The 20,019-nt window shown below is 35.3% G+C and overlaps 1 protein-coding gene across 1 annotated transcript; it reads left to right on the top strand.

Moving 5' to 3' along the window:
* Window positions 1-13,140: 13,140 nt before the first annotated feature.
* Window positions 13,141-18,690, top strand: LOC141512007 (olfactory receptor 10R2-like). Its single transcript, XM_074220936.1, is given in 3 exon segments — window positions 13,141-13,225; window positions 13,228-13,265; window positions 17,725-18,690. Coding segments are annotated over 3 exon segments (1,089 nt in total).
* The last annotated feature ends 1,329 nt before the right edge of the window (window positions 18,691-20,019 follow it).

Raw genomic sequence — 20,019 nt, 5'->3', positions numbered from 1 at the left:
AGGGAATTGGAGCTACTGAATTCTTTTGCCTTCAATCAATGGTGGGCTTGACTCCGGCCTGAGGTGATTCCTCAGCTGAGCTGGTTCTTTTGCTCACACACCTGGGCCTGAGGCAGCAGTAATTTGCATTTGTTTGGGAGGAGGCCTCAGTGCAATGGAGGCATGGGCTCAGAGTTTCTCAGACCAGAGGAGCCCAGGGATGGGGACTGCAGCTCTCCTGCACCAGACCTCTCCCCACAGCCCCTTCCCCAAGCTCCAGGGGGACAGCACCAATACCAACGCCTCAGCTTCCCCTCGGATCCAAGCCCCCTTCGTCCAGCCCCACCTCTGATCCAGCAGGTCTTTCTCTCGGGCCCTCAGACTCCTGGTTCCGATTCAGCTGATGATCTGGCTGATCCCGGGCTGATCTTCCCTCGGAGCTCAGACTCACCTGCTGGTACTCAGCCAAGGCTCCTGCGGGACACAAATCCTGAGCTAGATTTTCCTCTCCTGGCTTTTCTTTCTGGGTTTCCTGGTTCGGATTTCTTTTAAGAGGTTTGTTTCATGTGATAGATAGAGAAGAGATCACGAGACTTTAGAACTGTGCCTGTCTTCTCTCCGCCATCTTGGCCGGAAGTTTGGAGAATATTATTCTTATACAATGCTAACTGATGAATTGTTATCTCTTTCTGGACTTGAAGATCATGAGGGCAGGATAAGTTTTCAAACATCCTGATCATTGTCTTTCTGAGTTTGTAATTAACATGGGGGTGAGAAACACAGATCTTAATTTTTCACCTAGTAATAAAGGTGACTGAAATAAAAAGGCTGAGAGCTATCAAAAGAAATAAATTCTCATCACCAATAATAGTGCTTAGACCTCAACTAAAATTTGTATGTGTGCATTATATATATATAAATAACCATATATTTAAAAATATATGTGTACATATACATGCTTACATACATGATATATATATATGTAGGAGATAGAGACATCTGTTCCTTTTGAGAATTTGATTGTAGATTTATCACTCTGACAATTCCAAATTCGTAGCTAGAAGGTTTTATTCTCTAAGTCAGATTTTCATAGATCCTTTTATAGTCTCCCTTTTGCCTGTTGACAGTGTTCATCTCAAGTATCCAATTTAAATGAGGACAGGAGAAGCAAAGAGTATCTGCTGGAAGAAGCTGCCCTAAGAATTCACCTATTACTGAATGCTTAGAAGGAGAGATTTGCAGATCAGTTGACAACATTAGGAGATTTTCCCAGATACCAGACAGCTCTCTGAGACATTTGAGCCTTAATGAAGGATGGACTAATGAAGTGAACTGCAGGAGTGATTATCACTTCTCTTATATTTTTTCCATGTGCTATTATTTTTTGTAAGGCCTGCTTACCCAAGGTGACTGTCTCCAAAACCTCTGCTAAAGCATCAGTTTATCACTTTCCAACTCACTCACACATCATAGTTAAAAACCCTTGATGATATATTTGATACTTTCATGTCTTGTTATAATCTGGTGAATCTGAACTCTCTACCCCTTCATGGAGATGTTTAAAATTGGTTTCCATTTTTACCTTAGGGATGTTGTCTGTCCTCTTTTTCAAGGACTATCCTCTCTTTACTTGCACTAATCTTTTCAGGGTCCAACAATACACAAATTCCTTACTTCATCCCTTGGTCAGAGATAAAATCTATGTTGACCAAGAAGTGAATTTGTTGAATGAACTTTTTGACCTTGATTGATCCTAGAGCTACAAATTGCCTGAGGTTGACTGAAACCAGTTAAGAGAGGACTATTAAAACCATTAAAATAAAAGAATGTGGAATAATCAAAGATAATTCTAAAAAAACTTGTAATGCAAAATACCTTGCACATTCAAAGAAGAAACTACAGACTTTGAACAGAGGCCCAGTTATGACACTCAGCATGGTTGTGGCAATCAGCATGTCCAGATCCTGGAAATGGAAGCAGGCTCATGGAGCTGGCAAGCAGGAGCCTCTAGGCAGGTACACCCTGAGTGCTCAGCCCACTGAAGGTAAAGGAGTGGAGGAAGAATTCTGAGGTCTGTCCTCTGTTCCTGGAACAGGACTCTGGGGCTCTGACCACATTCAGATCCTGATCATGGTTTAGGCCCACCATAGAACAGCGGTTCCCACCCCCTCATGGCAGAAGGGTGTACTTGTGGTCATTCACAGACCAGGAGAGCAGTCAGAGCCTAATACACTGAAGTCCTTGTGGGGGTGTCCTAATAAAACTCAAAAGCTCAGGAAGCACCCCAAAACCAAGCACAGGCTAGGGAAATATGTAAACAGAAAAAAAGGAACCTGACCATTGAAAATTTCTTTGTCTATAATCCCAAGGAGGATCAAAATACTCAATCTGCAGATGAGGAAGTACAAGCTTTTGTGCCTAAAGACTCCAAGAAAAATAGAAGTTTGGCTCCAGCTTTAACAGAGCTAAAAGATATTTTGAAAATCAAGTAAGGGAGCTAGAAGAAAAATTGGGAATAGTAATGAGAGAGATGCAGGAAAAAAGCATCAAAACAAAATCAGCAGCTTAGTCAATGAGATCAAAAAAATGCTGAAGAAAATAACATGTTAAAAACCACCTTTGGTCAAATGGATAAAACAGTTCAAAAAGTTATTGAGGAGAAGAATGCTTTAGAAAGCAGAATTGGCCAGATGGAAAAGGAGATAAGAAAACTTTCTGAGGAAAACAAATCCTTCAGATGTAGAATGGAGCTAAAGGAAGCTGATGACTTTACAAGAAGTCAAGACACAATAGTCCAACACCCAAAGAATGAAAAATTAGAAGAAAATGTGAAACATCTCATTGTAAAAACAACTGATATGGAAAACAGATTCAGGAAAGATAATTTAACAATTATTGGGATACCTGAAATTCATGTTCAGGAAAAGAGCCCTGACCTGTTTTTTAAAGAATTCCTACAGGAAAATTACCCTGATATCCTAGAAGCAGAGAGCAAAATAAAAATTGAGAGAATCCACTGATCTCCCCTGGAAAGAGATCCAGAAAAACAACCTCCACGAATATTATAGCCAAGTTCCAGAACTCCCAAGTCAAAGAGAAAATATTACAAGCATCCAGAAGGACACAATTCAGATATTGTGGAGCTGCAGTCAGGATCACACAGGACTTAACAACAACTACATTAAGGTCTCATAGGGCTTGGAATATAATATTCCAGAAGGCAAAAGAGGTTGGAAGGCAACTGAGAATCAACTACCCAGCAAAACTGAACATCCTCTTCCAGGGGAAAAGATGGACTTTCAGTGAAACAAGGGAATTTCAGTTGTTCCTGTTGAAACAATCAGAGTTGAATAGAAAGTTTGACCTTCAAGTACAGGACTCAGGTGAAGCATAGAGAGCAGAGGAGAAAGGTACATTATGAGGGACTTAATGATGATGAACTGCCTGTATTCCTGCATAGAAAAATGATTGTTGAGTCTGCTAGGAGGGAACTCAGACACACACCAATGTGATGCATAAGCTGGTTCATTTATTGATCACAGAATACATACTTTTATACTCTTCATTTACGTAACCACTTACATAAGCATTTTAGCAAGAACTTTTTCACATGCATTTCCTTGTGTTTGTCTTAGGTGAATGTTTTGAGAACCAAACAGTGTTTTGAGAACCAAAGTGCATAATGTATTTTCTCAGAATGTGCTTTCTTATCTGAGCCCTGGAGTACATCTTGTTTGCTCAGACATATAGCTACTCCCTTATCTAAGCTCTGAAGTACCTCTTGCTTGTTAAGGCACATAGCTATTTCTGTGTTAACCCTTCATAACCCTTGGCCTGAAGCGCATAGGATACCACAAATGATACTGATAATACTCATATGAATCTTCTCATTTAATAGAGCAGGTAGAACAAGCTTTTATAGATGAAGTACAGGAGAGAGCTGAATTTGAAGATCTAATGTATTGTAAAAATGGAGTCAATGGCTAAAAGGGAAATGTACTGGGAGTGAGAGAAAGGAGAGTTTGAATAGGCTAAGGTATTTCATATAAAAGATATTTCTTTTGCAATGGTATGGAAGGGAAGAAGGCTAAGGGGAATGAAGGAACCTTCATTCTCATCAGGAATGGCTCAGGGAGAAACAGCATACACACTCAATAGGGTATTGATGTCTAGAGGAAAAAAGAGATAAGTGGGACAGGGGGAAGGGTGAGGATGTGGGTGATAGAGGAGAGGGTAGACCATAGGAGAGAATAGTAAGATATAACACATTTTCTTTTTTACTTCTTTCAAGGGTCTGGTGTTTGCTGGAGTGTCCAAGGCCATGGGACCAGGTGGTTGCTGGGTCTCTGGGTTGGTATGGGGGCTTGGGGCCTCTTGGCACCTGGCCTGGTGCTCTGTCTCTTGCACCACTCAGCTACCCTATAGCACATTTTAGAGAAGGACCGAGTGGAAAGAAAGAAAATATAATATATGTTAGTGGGCAGGAATGGCTGGAGGGAATTACAATCAGCAACAGCAACTGTGGAAAAACATGGAAATAACTTCTGTGATGGACTTATGATAAAGAATGTGATCCACCCAAGACAGAACTGATAGTATCAGAAAGAATGAAATACATATTTTTCTCTTTCTTTTACTTTATTTCTCATGAAGTTCTCTATTTTTGTAGGAGAGGGGGTATTATGTTTACTCTTAAACAAGAATAATTTAGTAATATGTAAATAAAGTCATATTAACCAAAAAAAAGTTAATTGTGCAAAGAAAAGCTCTTGCATATGAAGCTATTGAGAGATTAGGCAATTTTCATGTTTGCAAAATATTTCCAGAGAATGGAGAAGGATCTAACAGGACTATTCACTGCAAATACTTGTCGCCCATAGGAAAGTTAGTAGGTTATAAAAAGGCATGAAAGTGTTAAAAATATCATCAAGGGTTTTTAACTAAAATGTATGAGGAATTGGATAATAGATTGACTGATACTATGACAGGAATTATTGTATGCTGTCCCCTTCAGAAGCTGGCTTTACAAAAAAATAACAGCACATGGAAGAGAAGCATAAGAGAAGGGTATGTCACTCCTGTTGTTTACATATATATATATATATATATATGTATATATATATATATATGTTACTTCATGCTCTATTGTGTTGTCTTCATGCAATAGTAGTGATTATTTGTTAACTATTTAACTTGTACAATTCCATATAGTTTTTTTAATTTAGATTCATTGTTGGTGATATTGTTGCAACTAGATACATTTGTTTTGCTAGTTACTCCTGCTTATTGCTTTTGATTGATTAACATCTGTTATAGATATTCATGTACTTTTGATAATGTGTATGCATCATAACCTTCATGTAAATCATACAAGTTGTCACTGTAGTATCTTCCCAGGAGATCCTCTTTATAATGCCTTATCTACTGTACAGCTGGATAGAGTGATATTTTTGATTCATTTTATTTTCAGTGGAACTGAAGTTAAGACTATCTTCATAGTATAAATATGGACTTATCCCAGGAGATCTTTGGAAAAGATTGAAAAGAATTTTGGCAGAGGGGAGGAATATAAATCTAGATCCAAAGTCCATTGATTTTTCCTTAGTGGTGGATACTGATGCTTGGGGGTAGACAACATATAATAGGGAACTGGAAAAGAACTAGAGAAGGTGCTCATGTGTGATCATAATGGTGAAGTATATTTAGAAATATTCTACTGTGGCTTCATTCTTTCTTTGAAATACATAGGACTTTTGATGTCATCAGTTTCTAATTAAATTTCTTTTGTCTTGTTGTATTTGTTCATAGATGGCTAGTCTCATTTAGATTGTCTGAAGGCCATTTTTCCTTCTTCTAAAAGATGTCACGCATGTGAGTTTATCTGTATGCAAGGTCTTTAAGTAATTTTTCTTCCTTCAGAGATGTTTGGAAGATTCTTTTGCTTTTCCTTATATCCCTGCTGCTCATTTTCAGAATCCTTCCATTTTTCTTCAATTAGACAACAATATGATAAACTAAAAGCCTAGAAGGATAACCTCTAATTCCTATTTCCAAGCTTAGTCAATGGCTCTAAAGCACTAGGCATAATGATCTGATAACTAATAACAACCCACCCATTAAGGAGGAGACCAGAATTCAATTCTGTTGCAAGCTTATGGATTGTTTTTAGTTACTGTATCACGATACTTGGTGGTTAAGGTATATTGAGAGCATGGAAATAGGGATTAGAGATAATCCTTCTATGCTTTTGGTATCTAATTAAAGTTCCTCTTTAAGGCAATGAAGACAGATGAAACTATTTAATATCTTATGCATAATTCTTTTTCTTTGGAGAGAGTGATCATCATAATTGAAAAAAAGTGGTGCAGCTAGGTGGTGCAGTGGAGAGAGCATGGGCCTGGAGTCAAGAGTACAAATCTGGCCACAGATAATTAATAATTACCAAGTGTGTGACCTTGAGCAAGTCACTTAACCCCATTGCCTAACCAAAAAACAATGAAAGAAAGAAATAAAAAAGAAAAAAAAAAGAAAAATGTGCACAACATCTTGTTGGTCATGTGACTTCGAAGCAAGACTACATCTATAAACAACAAATTTCTTCAAATTACAATGAATCTGAAATTGTAATGCTTTTATACTCTATTTAATGATTCTGAATCATCTACTTTTTAGCTATCCCTATTGATTTTGCACCTTTCTAAAATTTAACAAGAATGCCTGCTATACCCTTCTCTAAGTCATTTGGAGATAAACATATTATATATATATATATATATATAGATAAATATAAAAATAGCACTTGACTAGTCACTGACTTTAAATTGACATAAAATTATAACTAAATATTCTAGCTGTAAAACTCTATCAAAGTTTTGGTCATAGGTTGACAATGAAGGTAAAATTTTTGGACAGGATCCTCAAAAATTCCTATCAGAGTACCACTTGCACCTACTGTTAAATAAAAAGATATTCAGAATGAAATTCAGATTAAAGATGAAGGCAATTCAGTCAGAATTGGTTTGTGATATATTCATAGAATTATAAAATTTGAGCTAGAAGGGACAGAACTAATAGCAAATAGTTTTAATACATTCTGTTTGAAATATTCTGACTTTTTCATTCATTTTTTCCTCTTAATAGTCTAGATTTTCTGTTTCTATAAATGAATTTATTTATTTATTATATTTAGTTTTATAAAATTCCCTTAGGGAATTTGATTGTTATAATATTAACTCTGTAAGTTAGTTTTTTATAGCATTGTCATTTTTATTTCTTTAACACCAAACTGGATATTTCTTTAGTTATTTAAGACATATTTTATTTCTAAAAGTAATATTTTGAAATTTAATTTATAAAAATATTTAATAAATTGACTCACAAATGTTGTATATGTTGTTGTCCTTTTGAACTGAATTTTCCTTTTTATTATTTACATTTGGGTAAGGTTTATTATCACCATCACCACCATTAACACCACCAACACCACCACCCTTAACTATCATTACTACTATTAATGTTTATTTTGTGGGAAGTTTTTAGTAAAATATGTTGCTTAAGCTATTAATAGTCTCATTTAGTTTCTTTGTTGATTCAATAAATTTTCTAAGTATAGAATTATATCATCAACAAATAGAGATAGTTTTGACCTCTTTATAATTACTTTCTCTTATAATGCAGGCAACTTTTCCTTTCTCAGGAGTTACTTTCCCTGAATTTGACTCCACCATTTTCTTGTATTGCTAATTTTACCCTTCTAAACCCCAGAAAAATGCATCACCACAAAGAAATCATTAATTTTATTACTCTTACCTCATCAGAACCCTCAGTTGCTTCTGCCCCTCAGATTGGAAGTTGTGAAAAAAATCCCCCTAAATATTCCATTTAAAAAGGTCAGGCACTGCCTGGATTTAACTGTCCCATTGTTTTGCTCTTTTCCCCATTTCAACTCCTTGTCAATTCCCTAATTTATAGATTGACTGAATTTAATGGTTTATTTCTGTTCTTTAGTTAAATAATTCTCCTTTCTCCTTTTTTAAAATTTAAATTCCTCCTCCTTTTCTCCTCTCCAACATTTGTTCATTAGTCTTTTTTCTGTCTCTTTTTCTAAGAAAATATTGTCTTCATTAATCTTCATTTTTCTGTTTATTCTATAGTTTTGTTCTTTAATTAAGAGAATTATTCTTATTTATTCTTAATCTAATTCATTTTGTACTATATTTGTTCTCCTTTTCTAGAAGAAGTCTATACTGCTGTATTTGTAGATCTTGGACTGGTTTTTTTTTAGTTTTTTTCAAGGCAAAATGGGATTAAGTGACTTACCCAAGGCCACACAGCTAGGTAATTATTAACTGTCTAAGGCCAGATTTGAACTCATGTACTCCTGACTCCAGGGCCAGTGCTCTATCTGTTGTGACACCTAGCTGCCCCTATGTTTTCTTTACTTTCTTTTTTCCCAACTCTAGAATTATCAATTTTTGTGGGACATAATGAGGAGAGTAGCATTATCACGGGATATAAATTTTACTGTGTCAAAAATTTTGGGGTTTGAGCTATATTCCCTACTCAAACCATGATCAATAGCCTTCCCATGTACCATGGAATTTATTCTTTGTCTACATATAAGTGCCAATTATCTTCTCAGAGTTTTAATTCCCTTTTTTTCTGAGGTAGCACGTTGTCCATAGAAGCACTACTCTCACAAAAAATATGATTCTTTTCTTCACTAGTTCCCCCAAATTAGAATAATTATAAGGTTACCATCTCTCATTACAGACATGTAACTTATCCTTCCTCCTCCTATTTTTCTTTAGTGGGATGCTATCTCCACTTTCAGTTGAAAGTGTTTCTTTACTTACTTTTTTTTTCAGTCATTCCCTATTCTACCACCCCTCGAATTCTTTTATTACTTGTACAGTGCTGAAGTTTTGTCCATTGATGGTTCATAAGGTTAAGATTATTCCGATTTTACAGATAAGGAAACTAAAACTCAAAGAGTTATTGATTCTTTGAAATTTCATTTAGTGATAGAGCTGTAACTGAGATCTGAAACCAAGTTCAATGTAGTGATTGGAATATTAAGGGTGATATAAAATATAGGTTTTTGCTAGTAACCTAAAAATAAAGTTGATTCCCACTATGGAAAGGAGAACCTATATGTGAATACTGGGATTAAGAGGTAGCCAGACTAAAGTCAGTGGCCAGAAAATTGGATGTGGTGTTTGCATAGACCTGAGTTAAAATTTGTCCTCAGACCCTAAAATCCTGTATGATGTTTGACACTGGACAAGGCATTTAATGTCAATATTCCTCAATTTCTTTATCAATAAGATGAAAAACAATAACATCTACCTCCTAGCTTATTGTGTGAAGATCAAATGTTTATAAAGTATCTTCTGAACCTAAAATCACTATATAAATTCTATTTATTATTTTTATCAACATCATTATATCATAGACAATAGAGGTAAAGATGAGGACCAGTTAAACAAAAAATTCAATTATGCCTTTGGAAATACACTGAGTTTTTGAGAAGCATCTTGCTGTCAAAATGATTGAAAAGGAATTAACTAAAAATTCACAGTATACTAAGAAATATGCTGAGCAGGCATACAAATACAAAAGCAAAAAGAATCACTACACTCAAGGAGTTTGCATTCTAATGGGTGTAGTAGTGACCACAGAAGATTACTTGAAATCGGAAGTTTCAAGGTTGATCAGTAGAGACTTAGGGGAGTGTCTCCCAATTAATATAAAAAGAGAAGTTGGGGTTCATCCTGGAACAATTCCAGAATTGATTGTATTATGGTTCACAGTTCCAGAACTATATGGGTTTATATAAAGTGACTCTAGGGGGTAAGGGAATTGATACAAAAAAAGGAAAAGTTTGGAGAGTTGGTAGTAAAGTACAGAGTGACTGAGGTTTTTCCTCCAAAAAAGTCTTGCTATATACCGGTGACACTTATAAGTGGAAGAGTTGGCAAGAGATTCTTCTAATGATAACTAACTGATTTCAAAGAGTTTCCAAAATACTTTACTCACAATAATGCTGTGATGTGATTATCCTCATTCAACAGAAGAGACAACTGAGGTTTAGAAAGGCTCTGGATCACATGGTTCTAAGATAGGTTTGGATTTCAAATTAAATATTTGGACTTATTGATGAATGGTCTTTCCAGGGTTTTAGGGTATTTTAACAAACTACAAAGATTAACTTCCTGGTGATGCAGATGAATGTAATGCAGCACCTTTCTCATAGGTAAACTCATCAGCAGATCTGTCCCTTTGGACTTGGAGTGAGTAACTCTGAGGGGCAGAATTTGGTTTGAACTTTTATCCCTCTTTGTGACTGTGAGACTACTTTTCCTTCCAGGAATCTCCCAAATGAAGTTGGGGTTCATCCAACTTAAATTTACCTTTAGTGTTTTTATAACCTGTTGTGAGATTCTATCCCTGTGGAGAAAGTGAGAGATGGGGGGAGGCAGCTAAGCCTTCCTGAGTCACATAGGAAGACCTCTAAGGTGTTTCCCACAGATCATTTAATAGAAATGATTTCCTTGACATAAAATTATTATACTATGAGATGAATAAATAATCTCCCTCTGATTATCCAAATTCTCACCTGCATCCTACACAACATATTCTTTTCCCCTCAGGAAATGGAATGGGATTAGAGTGACAAAGATCTGATAGAGTGAAACTAAAGACTTTGAGCTAGATAAACCTTAGAGAGGAGAGTTGTTGGCTCTACTGATGGTCCCCACTATCTTCTAGCTCCTTAATGAGCCCACAGGGAACTTTCAAGAGGAGACCAGATGATTTTTCCAATCTATATCTTAATTTCTGCCAACTGGGCATAGGGCTTTGATGTAATTGTTCCATCTCTGGTTATCCCTATTGAATTTGACTAGATAATTATAGGAGGAAGGACCTATGTTAAATTAACCAATATAGTAAGGACTCCCAAGAGTCAGGGTAATATAGTTTCTGATAAAGGTGCTAGGACTACAAGCAAGAAAAAAAAGTCCATTTATAATGCTCATTGGGATGGTAGTTTGGAAATATGCCCATGGAGAAGAGGTTAAAAGGACCCAGTATGAAGACAAGGAAGTGAGGACAAGGAGGTGGTGGGATATCTACAAGGACTTAAATTTCTTTCAATTGGAGTCAGAAGGTCTGCAAATTATGGGGGGACCTTTAAAACATGCAAGGTAGAGATGATTGAGGACAGTGTCAGTTGGGAGACCCTTGATTGACAGGACAGTAGTTAAATGAAAGAACATTCCAAGTCATTTGACCCCAGTATTTATATTTGAGGCAGAAACTTGGAAATTATTACATAGGGTTTGACATGAGGACCTCATTAAGAGCAAAAGATTGTAAAGCATCAGGTTCTTCTTGCCTTTGGGATAAATAAGACCAGTGTCTCAAGACTGATTTCTTTATTTAATGATATCCTTTGCCCTATAGTCAATTTTTGCCAAGTTTGAGTAAGAGCATGAAGAAGATGGATATTAGGCAAGAGGGAAGTTGAAGATATAATGTGCTTAAAGAGTGAAAAGTAAAAATAAGATAGGAAGTAATGGGACTGAGTTATGGAATAGAGACAGAAGAAGAGATAATACTTTCTTTGCAATGGCTGCTGAGAAATTATTGTATTCAAAAATTAATTAGATAGGTATAGAAAAAACTACATATAGGTATAAATACTGACTATATTCTGCCTTGGAACCTTCTCTGTTTCAAAAGATTCTGTGACCTGAGTGTCCTGTTCTTCAATCCCACCTTTATATTTCAGGAAAATATCTTCATTATTTTATTTGACAGCTCATTTTCTTCTCATTTCCCACCTCTTCCCAAGTCATTTACATGCTTGTAATTCCCTTCCATTTCAGATTCTAGATCTCTAGATCTCAATTATTTCTTCCTTGTTAAACTAATCTGTTGGCAAGATGGTGCAGTTGGTAGAACACTGGCTCTGAAGTCAGGAGAACCTGAGTTCAAATCTGACTTTAGATACTTGACACTTACTATCTGTGTGACCTTGGACAAGTCATTTAAACCATATTGCCACACACCTAGGTCTATATCCTGATTCATATATGACCATTGGACTCAGATGACTTTGGAGGAGGAAGTGAGACTGGTGTCTTAGCATAGCATATACATGCCATAGCATCATCTCCCTGATGTCATGGTCTTTTATGAGAATAAAGGACAAACATCACATTAACCCTTAGCATCTCCCAATTCATATGAAAAGAGAAAAGTTGTCTTACACGTTTGTCTGTAAACAATTATCCCACTAACTGCACCTCTTCCTTTGTAACTCTAGAAAATGATCCTTAAAGAGAAAGTCAAAGTGAATGACAGAAGCAGTAAATCAGTACAACTTTTACTAAGCTTGTAATAAATGCCAAACATACCCAGATTCGGATATAATGAACAGACAAAAATACTTTATGCCCTTAGAGTACTCCCAGTCCAATGAAGGAGACAATCTATTCATCTAGCAAAATACAAAACTGTGTGCATTCATATCTTCATATCTATATATCTTTAGACTTACAAGTATGTATCTGTGTATATATATATATATCTATACATATATACACATATAAATACAGAGACAAAGTCAAAGAGAGAGACTGAGATAGAGCTGCAGAGAGAGAGAGAGAGAGAGAGAGAGAGAGAGAGTAGAGAGAAAAGGCAGTAGTAACTGTGGGAGATGGAAATCAGCCCTGAATCTTCAAGTAATTCAGATGAAGAGGTGAGGAGTGAAAGTTTGGTCCACAAGGGACATCCAGTACAAATGCATAGATAAGAATTGGAGTTTCATATGTATGAGCAACAGTAGCTAGGCCTATGATTCTAGAATGTGACCTACATAGTGGAAAATAACACATAGGGATACTGCATGGGAAGGAAAGGTCATGTTATAATAAGATTTAAATTCCAAACAGAAACCTTTAGGTATGACACTGGAGGGAATAGGGAAACTGTGCTGTTTGTTGACTAAGAGAATTGATATGATCAGACACATATCACTTTGGCAGCTGAGTTGAGGATGGAGAGTGGTTCTGAGTGGAGAAGCTTGAGACTGGAAAACTAATTAGAAGCCTATTGTACTTTTCATGGTGAAAGAATGAGTGTTTGAAGTATAGAATGGCTATACCATGGCTTTCTTCCTTATCTAGAAAACTTTGTTCTCTTTGGATTCCTCTTTCCTTTCTGAATCTGGGGACATCTTTCCTACAGTTTCCAAGATGAAGAGCCTGAATATAGATGAGGTAAGTCCAGTGGGCTCAGAAGGATCCTAGAGGTTTTGCTGCATCAACAAAAGTCCATCAGTCACTTGGCCATTCCTCCAGTACTGGCACTGACTTCATCCTCCATTGGCATGTAATTTAGATTGGCTGTGGTGTCTAAACAAGCAACTCTGTTCTGTCCTTGAAAATGCTTTAGAGAAAGTAAAGGGCTCACTGTCAGACAATCTAGATTATCTTCCTGACCTGAATTGCCAGCTTTTCAAGCTTTGACAAATCACTTACTGTCTCTGGGTCTTAATTTTATTTTCCATAAAACTAAGTTTAAAGAATTTTAGAGTTTTAAGGAATTCCAACTCCCAGTCCAACTATATTTAGCAATGAATAATAGTATATTTCTCTGAATTATTGTAGGGATCAAATAAGATAATAGATTTTAATTCTTGTGATTCAGTATTTTATTTTATATGGATTTCTCAACTTATATGTCTATGTGAGTATATATATATATATATATATATATATATATATATATTGTGTGTGTGTATTTTAACAATTTATTTTACATTTCAACTATATTATATATGCATATATATTGAAAGATAAAGGACTTTTCTATCTATATAATTTTACACACAAACATTTGCACACAGAGATATCACCTTTCTCTAGTTTTAAGTAGTTTTCATTCTTGCTGAAAAGTCACAGCAAGTTATTCATGCAAAATACTTGACGACACATTTACAAAGTAATATAACAGGAAGAAAAGGCAATGAGTTTCCCTCCTTCTCCTCCATCTGGATTAGTGTCATTAGCCTTGGGAACAGATAGCAAGGGAACAAAATTTTGAGCTGATAGTAGCCTTAATGATCATCTTCTATGACTTTCATATTTTACTAATGCAAAAGAAAAAAACAAAAACAAACAAAACAAATCAAAAAATAACAAAGCTTCAAGATATTAAGTATCCTGTTGGAGGTATTCAGCAAAAAAGTAGCAGAGCTGGGATTTTTAACATAGGATCAAACTATCTAATATGCATTCATTCATTTATTCATCAAAATCATTTAGGTCATTTGGATCAGACACTGTAATAGACATCAAGAAATAAATAGTAAATAAAATACAATCACTTTCATTAAAGTACCAACTGCCTATTTGGATAGTTGAGATATGGACACAGATACACACACACACACACATACACACACACACATATATGTGAAAAAATTTCAGAGGAAGAAAACACTTCAAGCTAAGAAGGTAAGGAAATAGTTCCTAGAGGAGGTGGCATTTAAACTAGGTCTTAAAAAATGGGTTTCATTTTCATAGGTGGAAATTGGAGAGGAGGCAATTGGAGAAAGAGGGAATTGGCATAAATGAATCAAAAAGTAGAGATAGAAAGACAGGAGCTTAAGAGAAGTATTATATTAAGTGTCCAAAGTCTATAAGCATGAGAGAATTACGCCATGGATCAAGCTGTAGCATATTCAAATAAAGATGAAGAGGGTAGTGAGAAGCTTTGAAACTTGTTCTGGATTATTTAATATGTATTGTGGACCTGAATGGGGGGAGAAAGCATGGTACTGTGAAAGATGGATTACCTTGTTCTTCATGGTCCCAGGGGACAGAAAAAGGAGCAGTGGCCAGAAGTAGCAGGAAATCAACTTTGATTTATTTGACTTATTTACTTATTTATAAGAAAACAAATTCTTCTGACAATTAGAGCACTCCAATATAGTAATGTATTGCCTTGACAGAAGGGATATTTCTTCTAACTGGACATCTTCAAGTTAAGACTCACTGATTTCTTGTTAGTGATGTTGCAGATGAATTTATTATTCAGATGTATGTTTGATTTGGTAACATAAATAATCCTTCTTAACTCTGATATTCTGTGACTTTATTAATTGAATGAACTTTTATTTTCACAATAAGTTTTATCACTTCTATTTAGTAGTTTAGGGAAGGTAGGTGGTGTGACACTGGGCTTGGACTCAGGAAGTTCCAAATTCAAATTTGTCCTCAGGTACTTACTGAGTTATCTTGAGCAAGTCACTTTACCCTTATTTGTATCAGTTCTTCATTTCTAAAATGGGGATACACAGAAGAATGAAATGACAAACCACCTTATTATCATTTCCAAGAAAATCCTGTGGACAAAGTCTAAAGATCACATAGACTTGTACATGGCTGAACAACTGAACAACAATTTGATAGTCATTCTAACTAGCTATGTATTTTCCTCCTGCCTGTTTTTGTATATTCTTCTTTTTTTCCTTTTTATCCTGTCTCTCCTCAAAAGCTTTTTTTGCTTTTAATATTTGCTTCTAATAATTTTTCTAGCATATATTTTCTTCAAATAAGTAAAAATGAAAAGCCAGAAGGCTAATTAGTTGGAAACAAGAAAGTATTGATGAACATCATGCACAGGACCTAAAACTTGAAATAAAACAAACCTGTTTCTTACCTCAAGTAACTTAAAATCTACAGGTGAAGAATTTACTGAAATGTCAGACAGTCTGAGATAAGGTAGATTGTATAAAGTTAAATGTTGACCAATTATTTTAGGGTAATTTGAAGCAGACTATTTTTTAGTTAACTGAGGACAAAATGGCAGCATTCATGGAAATGAAGAATTTCAAAAAATAGGTGAGTGAGAATAATTCTAGGTATGAGGGACAGTAATTTTGAATAGTGAGAATTTTTGATAAACTTGAGGACTTGTCAAAAGATGGTAAAAAACTAGAATGCAGAGTGAGTCAAGTGAAGGACTATTAATTGAGTTGGAAAGGTAAATGGGAACTAGAAGGTGAGACTGAAAGAGACTGTATTTTATTCCACAGTCAATAAGAATCCACTGAGATTATTTGAGCAAAGGTGTGACTATTAGAATTTTTTTATTATTTGAAGGAAGTGTAATAAAAGCATTCAAAAATTTCTTGGCAAGAGGTCAAACTAAGGAAAATGAACCTTATTACATTTAATGAGAAAACTAAAATAATAATGGAGAAGAAAGAAGGAAAATGACTGCAATTACACATGCATTTGACATATGTATATGTATATTTTTATGTGTTTATGTTTATATATGTAAAATTTCTTTAAATATCATAGTGCTGTAATGTTTATAGAGGAGTTAGAAATGGATCTGAAGAGATCAAAGTTGAGAAAAACAACTGGTGTAAATCTATTGTACAGTTAAGATACCTTTGGGAGAAATGACACAATATTTATGGCATTGAGAAATAAATTCTTTTCTGAAGAGGCAAAAGGCAGTTACTAAAGGTATGGGGAGAAATCTTTGATTTTATTATTACTACAAAAATAGTGATTAAAAACATTTCACATATAAGATCACTTTCTTCCTATTATTTCCTTTTTTCTCTCTGTCCCTTTGTCACTGTCTATCTCTCTTGCATACACATATATAAATTTTGGAAAAAATATGAAAACTAATCAATAGCATCCTTAGTGTGGTGACTGTAACAGAAGGAAAGAAGCAAGATTTTGCAAGCAAAATTTTAGAGCTGATCATAGCTTACATGGAAATTAAACAACTTTGTCTTGTTCTCCTTTGTATAAAACAGAGCTATCATTTAATCTACACCCTAAATTCTCTTCTCTTCAACCCAATTCTCAAACTTATAGTCTTAGTCAATAATCATTATTGGTTGTTTTTGTAATTTATTAATAATATTATCAAGTAATAAAGAAATAGAAACAATTAAGCAAAATAAAAATGACTGTGACAGGACTCCCAGACACAGTTATCACTATCTTTGGGAAATCCAGGGAAAGAAGCATTACTTATTGGACTCCATTTGTGTTATTTATTCATAAATTTCTTAATTGCTAGTTTGTCCTCCCTGGTCTCAGGTTCGATGTACTGCTTTACCACTCATCTATCTTACTTCTATCCTTTTGTTCTCAGGTTCACATCTTCAGCTTCTTGTATCTTAATGGCCCCTTTCAGTCTCAATGCTTGTTTTGCCACAGCTCTTCTTCTGAATGTCTATGAAAAGTCACAGGAGCACAGCAATATTTATCTTTTATGTTTTCAACTTTACTAAGAATAATTTTCCTTATATATTTGCTAAAATCTTCTCTGCAGCCTCTGTGTATTGCTACTAGTTCTGCCCTCTCTCATTAAGTGAAAATCAATCTAATCCCTCTACTACATCACAACTCTCCATATACTTAAAGATACTATTTTCTCACCATCTTCAATTCTTCAGTTGTTCATTCCACTGGAATCCCTTCAGTATGATAGCTTCCCTCATTACTATAATAATATCTGTTAGAGCTTCTATCCCCTTTCATTTAGACTTCTCTTCATTTTTCTTTTCACCTTACTTAATTGTTTTATTGAAAGAAAATAGGATAGTGAAAAGTAGAAAAGTAAATATAAATATAAATATGCCCCAGTTCCCTCAGTCTATAGAACTAGTTCATCATTTTTACTTCTTGCTCTTTTCTACAGCTCATTTCCTGGGAACAGCTTCCTCTAGAGAACTTTACTATGGTCACTGAATTCCTATTGCTGGGATTTTCAAATCTTCAGGAACTACAAATTGTTCTTTTTGCTTTCTTTTTCAGCCTTTACATAATCATACTGTGTGGAAACATCACCATTGTTACAGTCATCCTCCTTGAGCACAACCTTCACACCCCCATGTACTTTTTTTTAGGTGTCCTTTCTGTCTCTGAGACTTGTTATACCTTTGTCATTTTGCCCAAGATGCTTCTCAATTTGCTTTCTGTTCTCAGAGCCATCTCCTACACTAGTTGTGCTATCCAAATGGTTTCTTTTCTTTCTTTTGCTATCACCAACTGTTTATTGTTGAGTGTAATGGGTTATGATCGGTATGCTGCCATCTGCCACCCTTTGCACTACCCAGTGCTCATGAATTGGAGGACCTGCAGATTGTTAGCAGCTACTTGTGGGGTGAATGGATTACTGATCTCAATGGTTTGCACAGTCTTGGTCTTCAATCTTCCCTTCTGTAACTCAAACAGGATCAACCATTATTTCTGTGATATTTCACCTCTTATTCACCTTGCCTGTGGTGACACCCATCTCACTGAGATGATTATATTTGTCTGTGGTGTCCTGGTGCTTGTGGTCCCCTGGATTCTTGTCTGCATCTCCTATGGCTTCATTGTTAACACTATATTGAGGATTCCATCCACTGAAGGGAAGCGGAAGGCCTTTTCTACTTGTGCCTCCCACCTCACAGTAGTTATAGTCCATTATGGATGTGCATCCTTTGTCTACTTGAGACCATCAACCAAGGTCACATCTGACAAAGATCAGTTGGTAACAGTGATTTATACTGTTATCACTCCCTTGCTGAATCCCATGGTTTATAGCCTCAGAAACAGGGATGTTCAGATTGCCATCCAGAAATTTATCACTAGAGGAAAGTTTTCTCACAAAATTCTATAATATTAGCATGTCAGAACTGCTGGAAAATAATTGTGTGAATATATGGTTAAATTATGGTTGACATGACCATGGATATGGGCTGAATGCTATTCTCAGAGCTAAATGCCTTTCAAACTTGTATTTGGATTTTCCCCTAACCCATGTTTGTATTCAATAGAAACATTTCATGAGACAAGTGGACAAAATACCAGTAATATTATACCAGGAATCATAAGGCAGTATGGCAAATAGATATTGTGGGTTTAGGAGCCAAGAAGAACTACTTCTGATATTAACTATATAGATCTGGTCCATTAATTTAACTTTAATGAGCCTCATGTCTTAATTTGTAAAATAGGGACAGTAATACTTATTGTACTTAATTCACCATATTGTTTTGAGATACATATGTGATCATGTATATATATCATTATGAAGATTCTGAAAGTGGGTGGTTTATGTGATGAGAGATTTTTAGAATCTAGTCTGAGCACAGAGTGCCAGGCATAGACAGAGAGACAATGTTTTGCAACCCAATATCAGTGGGAGAACAAAGAATAAATGTGGGAGATTACAGAGTCCAGTGTCACTGTTGAATTCATTTTCCCATGCATCAACCCCGTTCTTGAATGCATACAGGCATAGCTTTGGTATATACACATCCTAAAATGCATACACCATTGTCAAGGAAGCAATGATTCAATTCAACACTTCAACAAAAATATATCAAGTCCTTTAGTGCACTGATGGAATCATTGGTTTGTTCTAAAGAACAATGTATTATCAGGTTAAATACTATCTCCAAAAGAGTTTGATATCTCTTCAATTTGGTAGTTTTTTAAAAATAATATAGGTTATAACCCAATCATTGATGTCCATCCTAAAGGGCTCTTGTTAAGTTTCTTTGTTTAATTTTTCCATATGGGGTCTATCCAATGTGTTGGATACCTTATTTTAACTTTTTTCCTGATAGATGTTCCAGATACAAATAAAAAAAAACCAGTAACTGACTTCAAAGAGTTTATGTTCTATGATTTCAATGCCTTAACTATTTTTGTCTTTAGAGTATTATGCCAGAAGGTGAATGTTCTGAGACTACTAAGCAATATAAAGACATAGAGATCAGGAAAGGGAAAAAATTGACTTTAGTGATACCAATTAGGAGAGACTCTGACAATGATTCTGGAGAAAGGTTATCAGAGGTTTGAATTAGGATATAAGCCAAGAGAGTCAAAATGAGAGAAATGTTACAAAGATGGGATTTTTTAAAATAAAGATGTCAAATGTAAATTGTTCAAAGTCTGAAACCAGCATCATTGGAAACAATGTTACACTATCAAAAGAAATGGA

Source organism: Macrotis lagotis, chromosome 2 (assembly GCF_037893015.1).
Source record: "Macrotis lagotis isolate mMagLag1 chromosome 2, bilby.v1.9.chrom.fasta, whole genome shotgun sequence".
Classification (NCBI taxonomy): Eukaryota; Metazoa; Chordata; class Mammalia; order Peramelemorphia; family Peramelidae; genus Macrotis; species Macrotis lagotis.
This window is presented reverse-complemented; position numbering and strand designations above follow the sequence as displayed.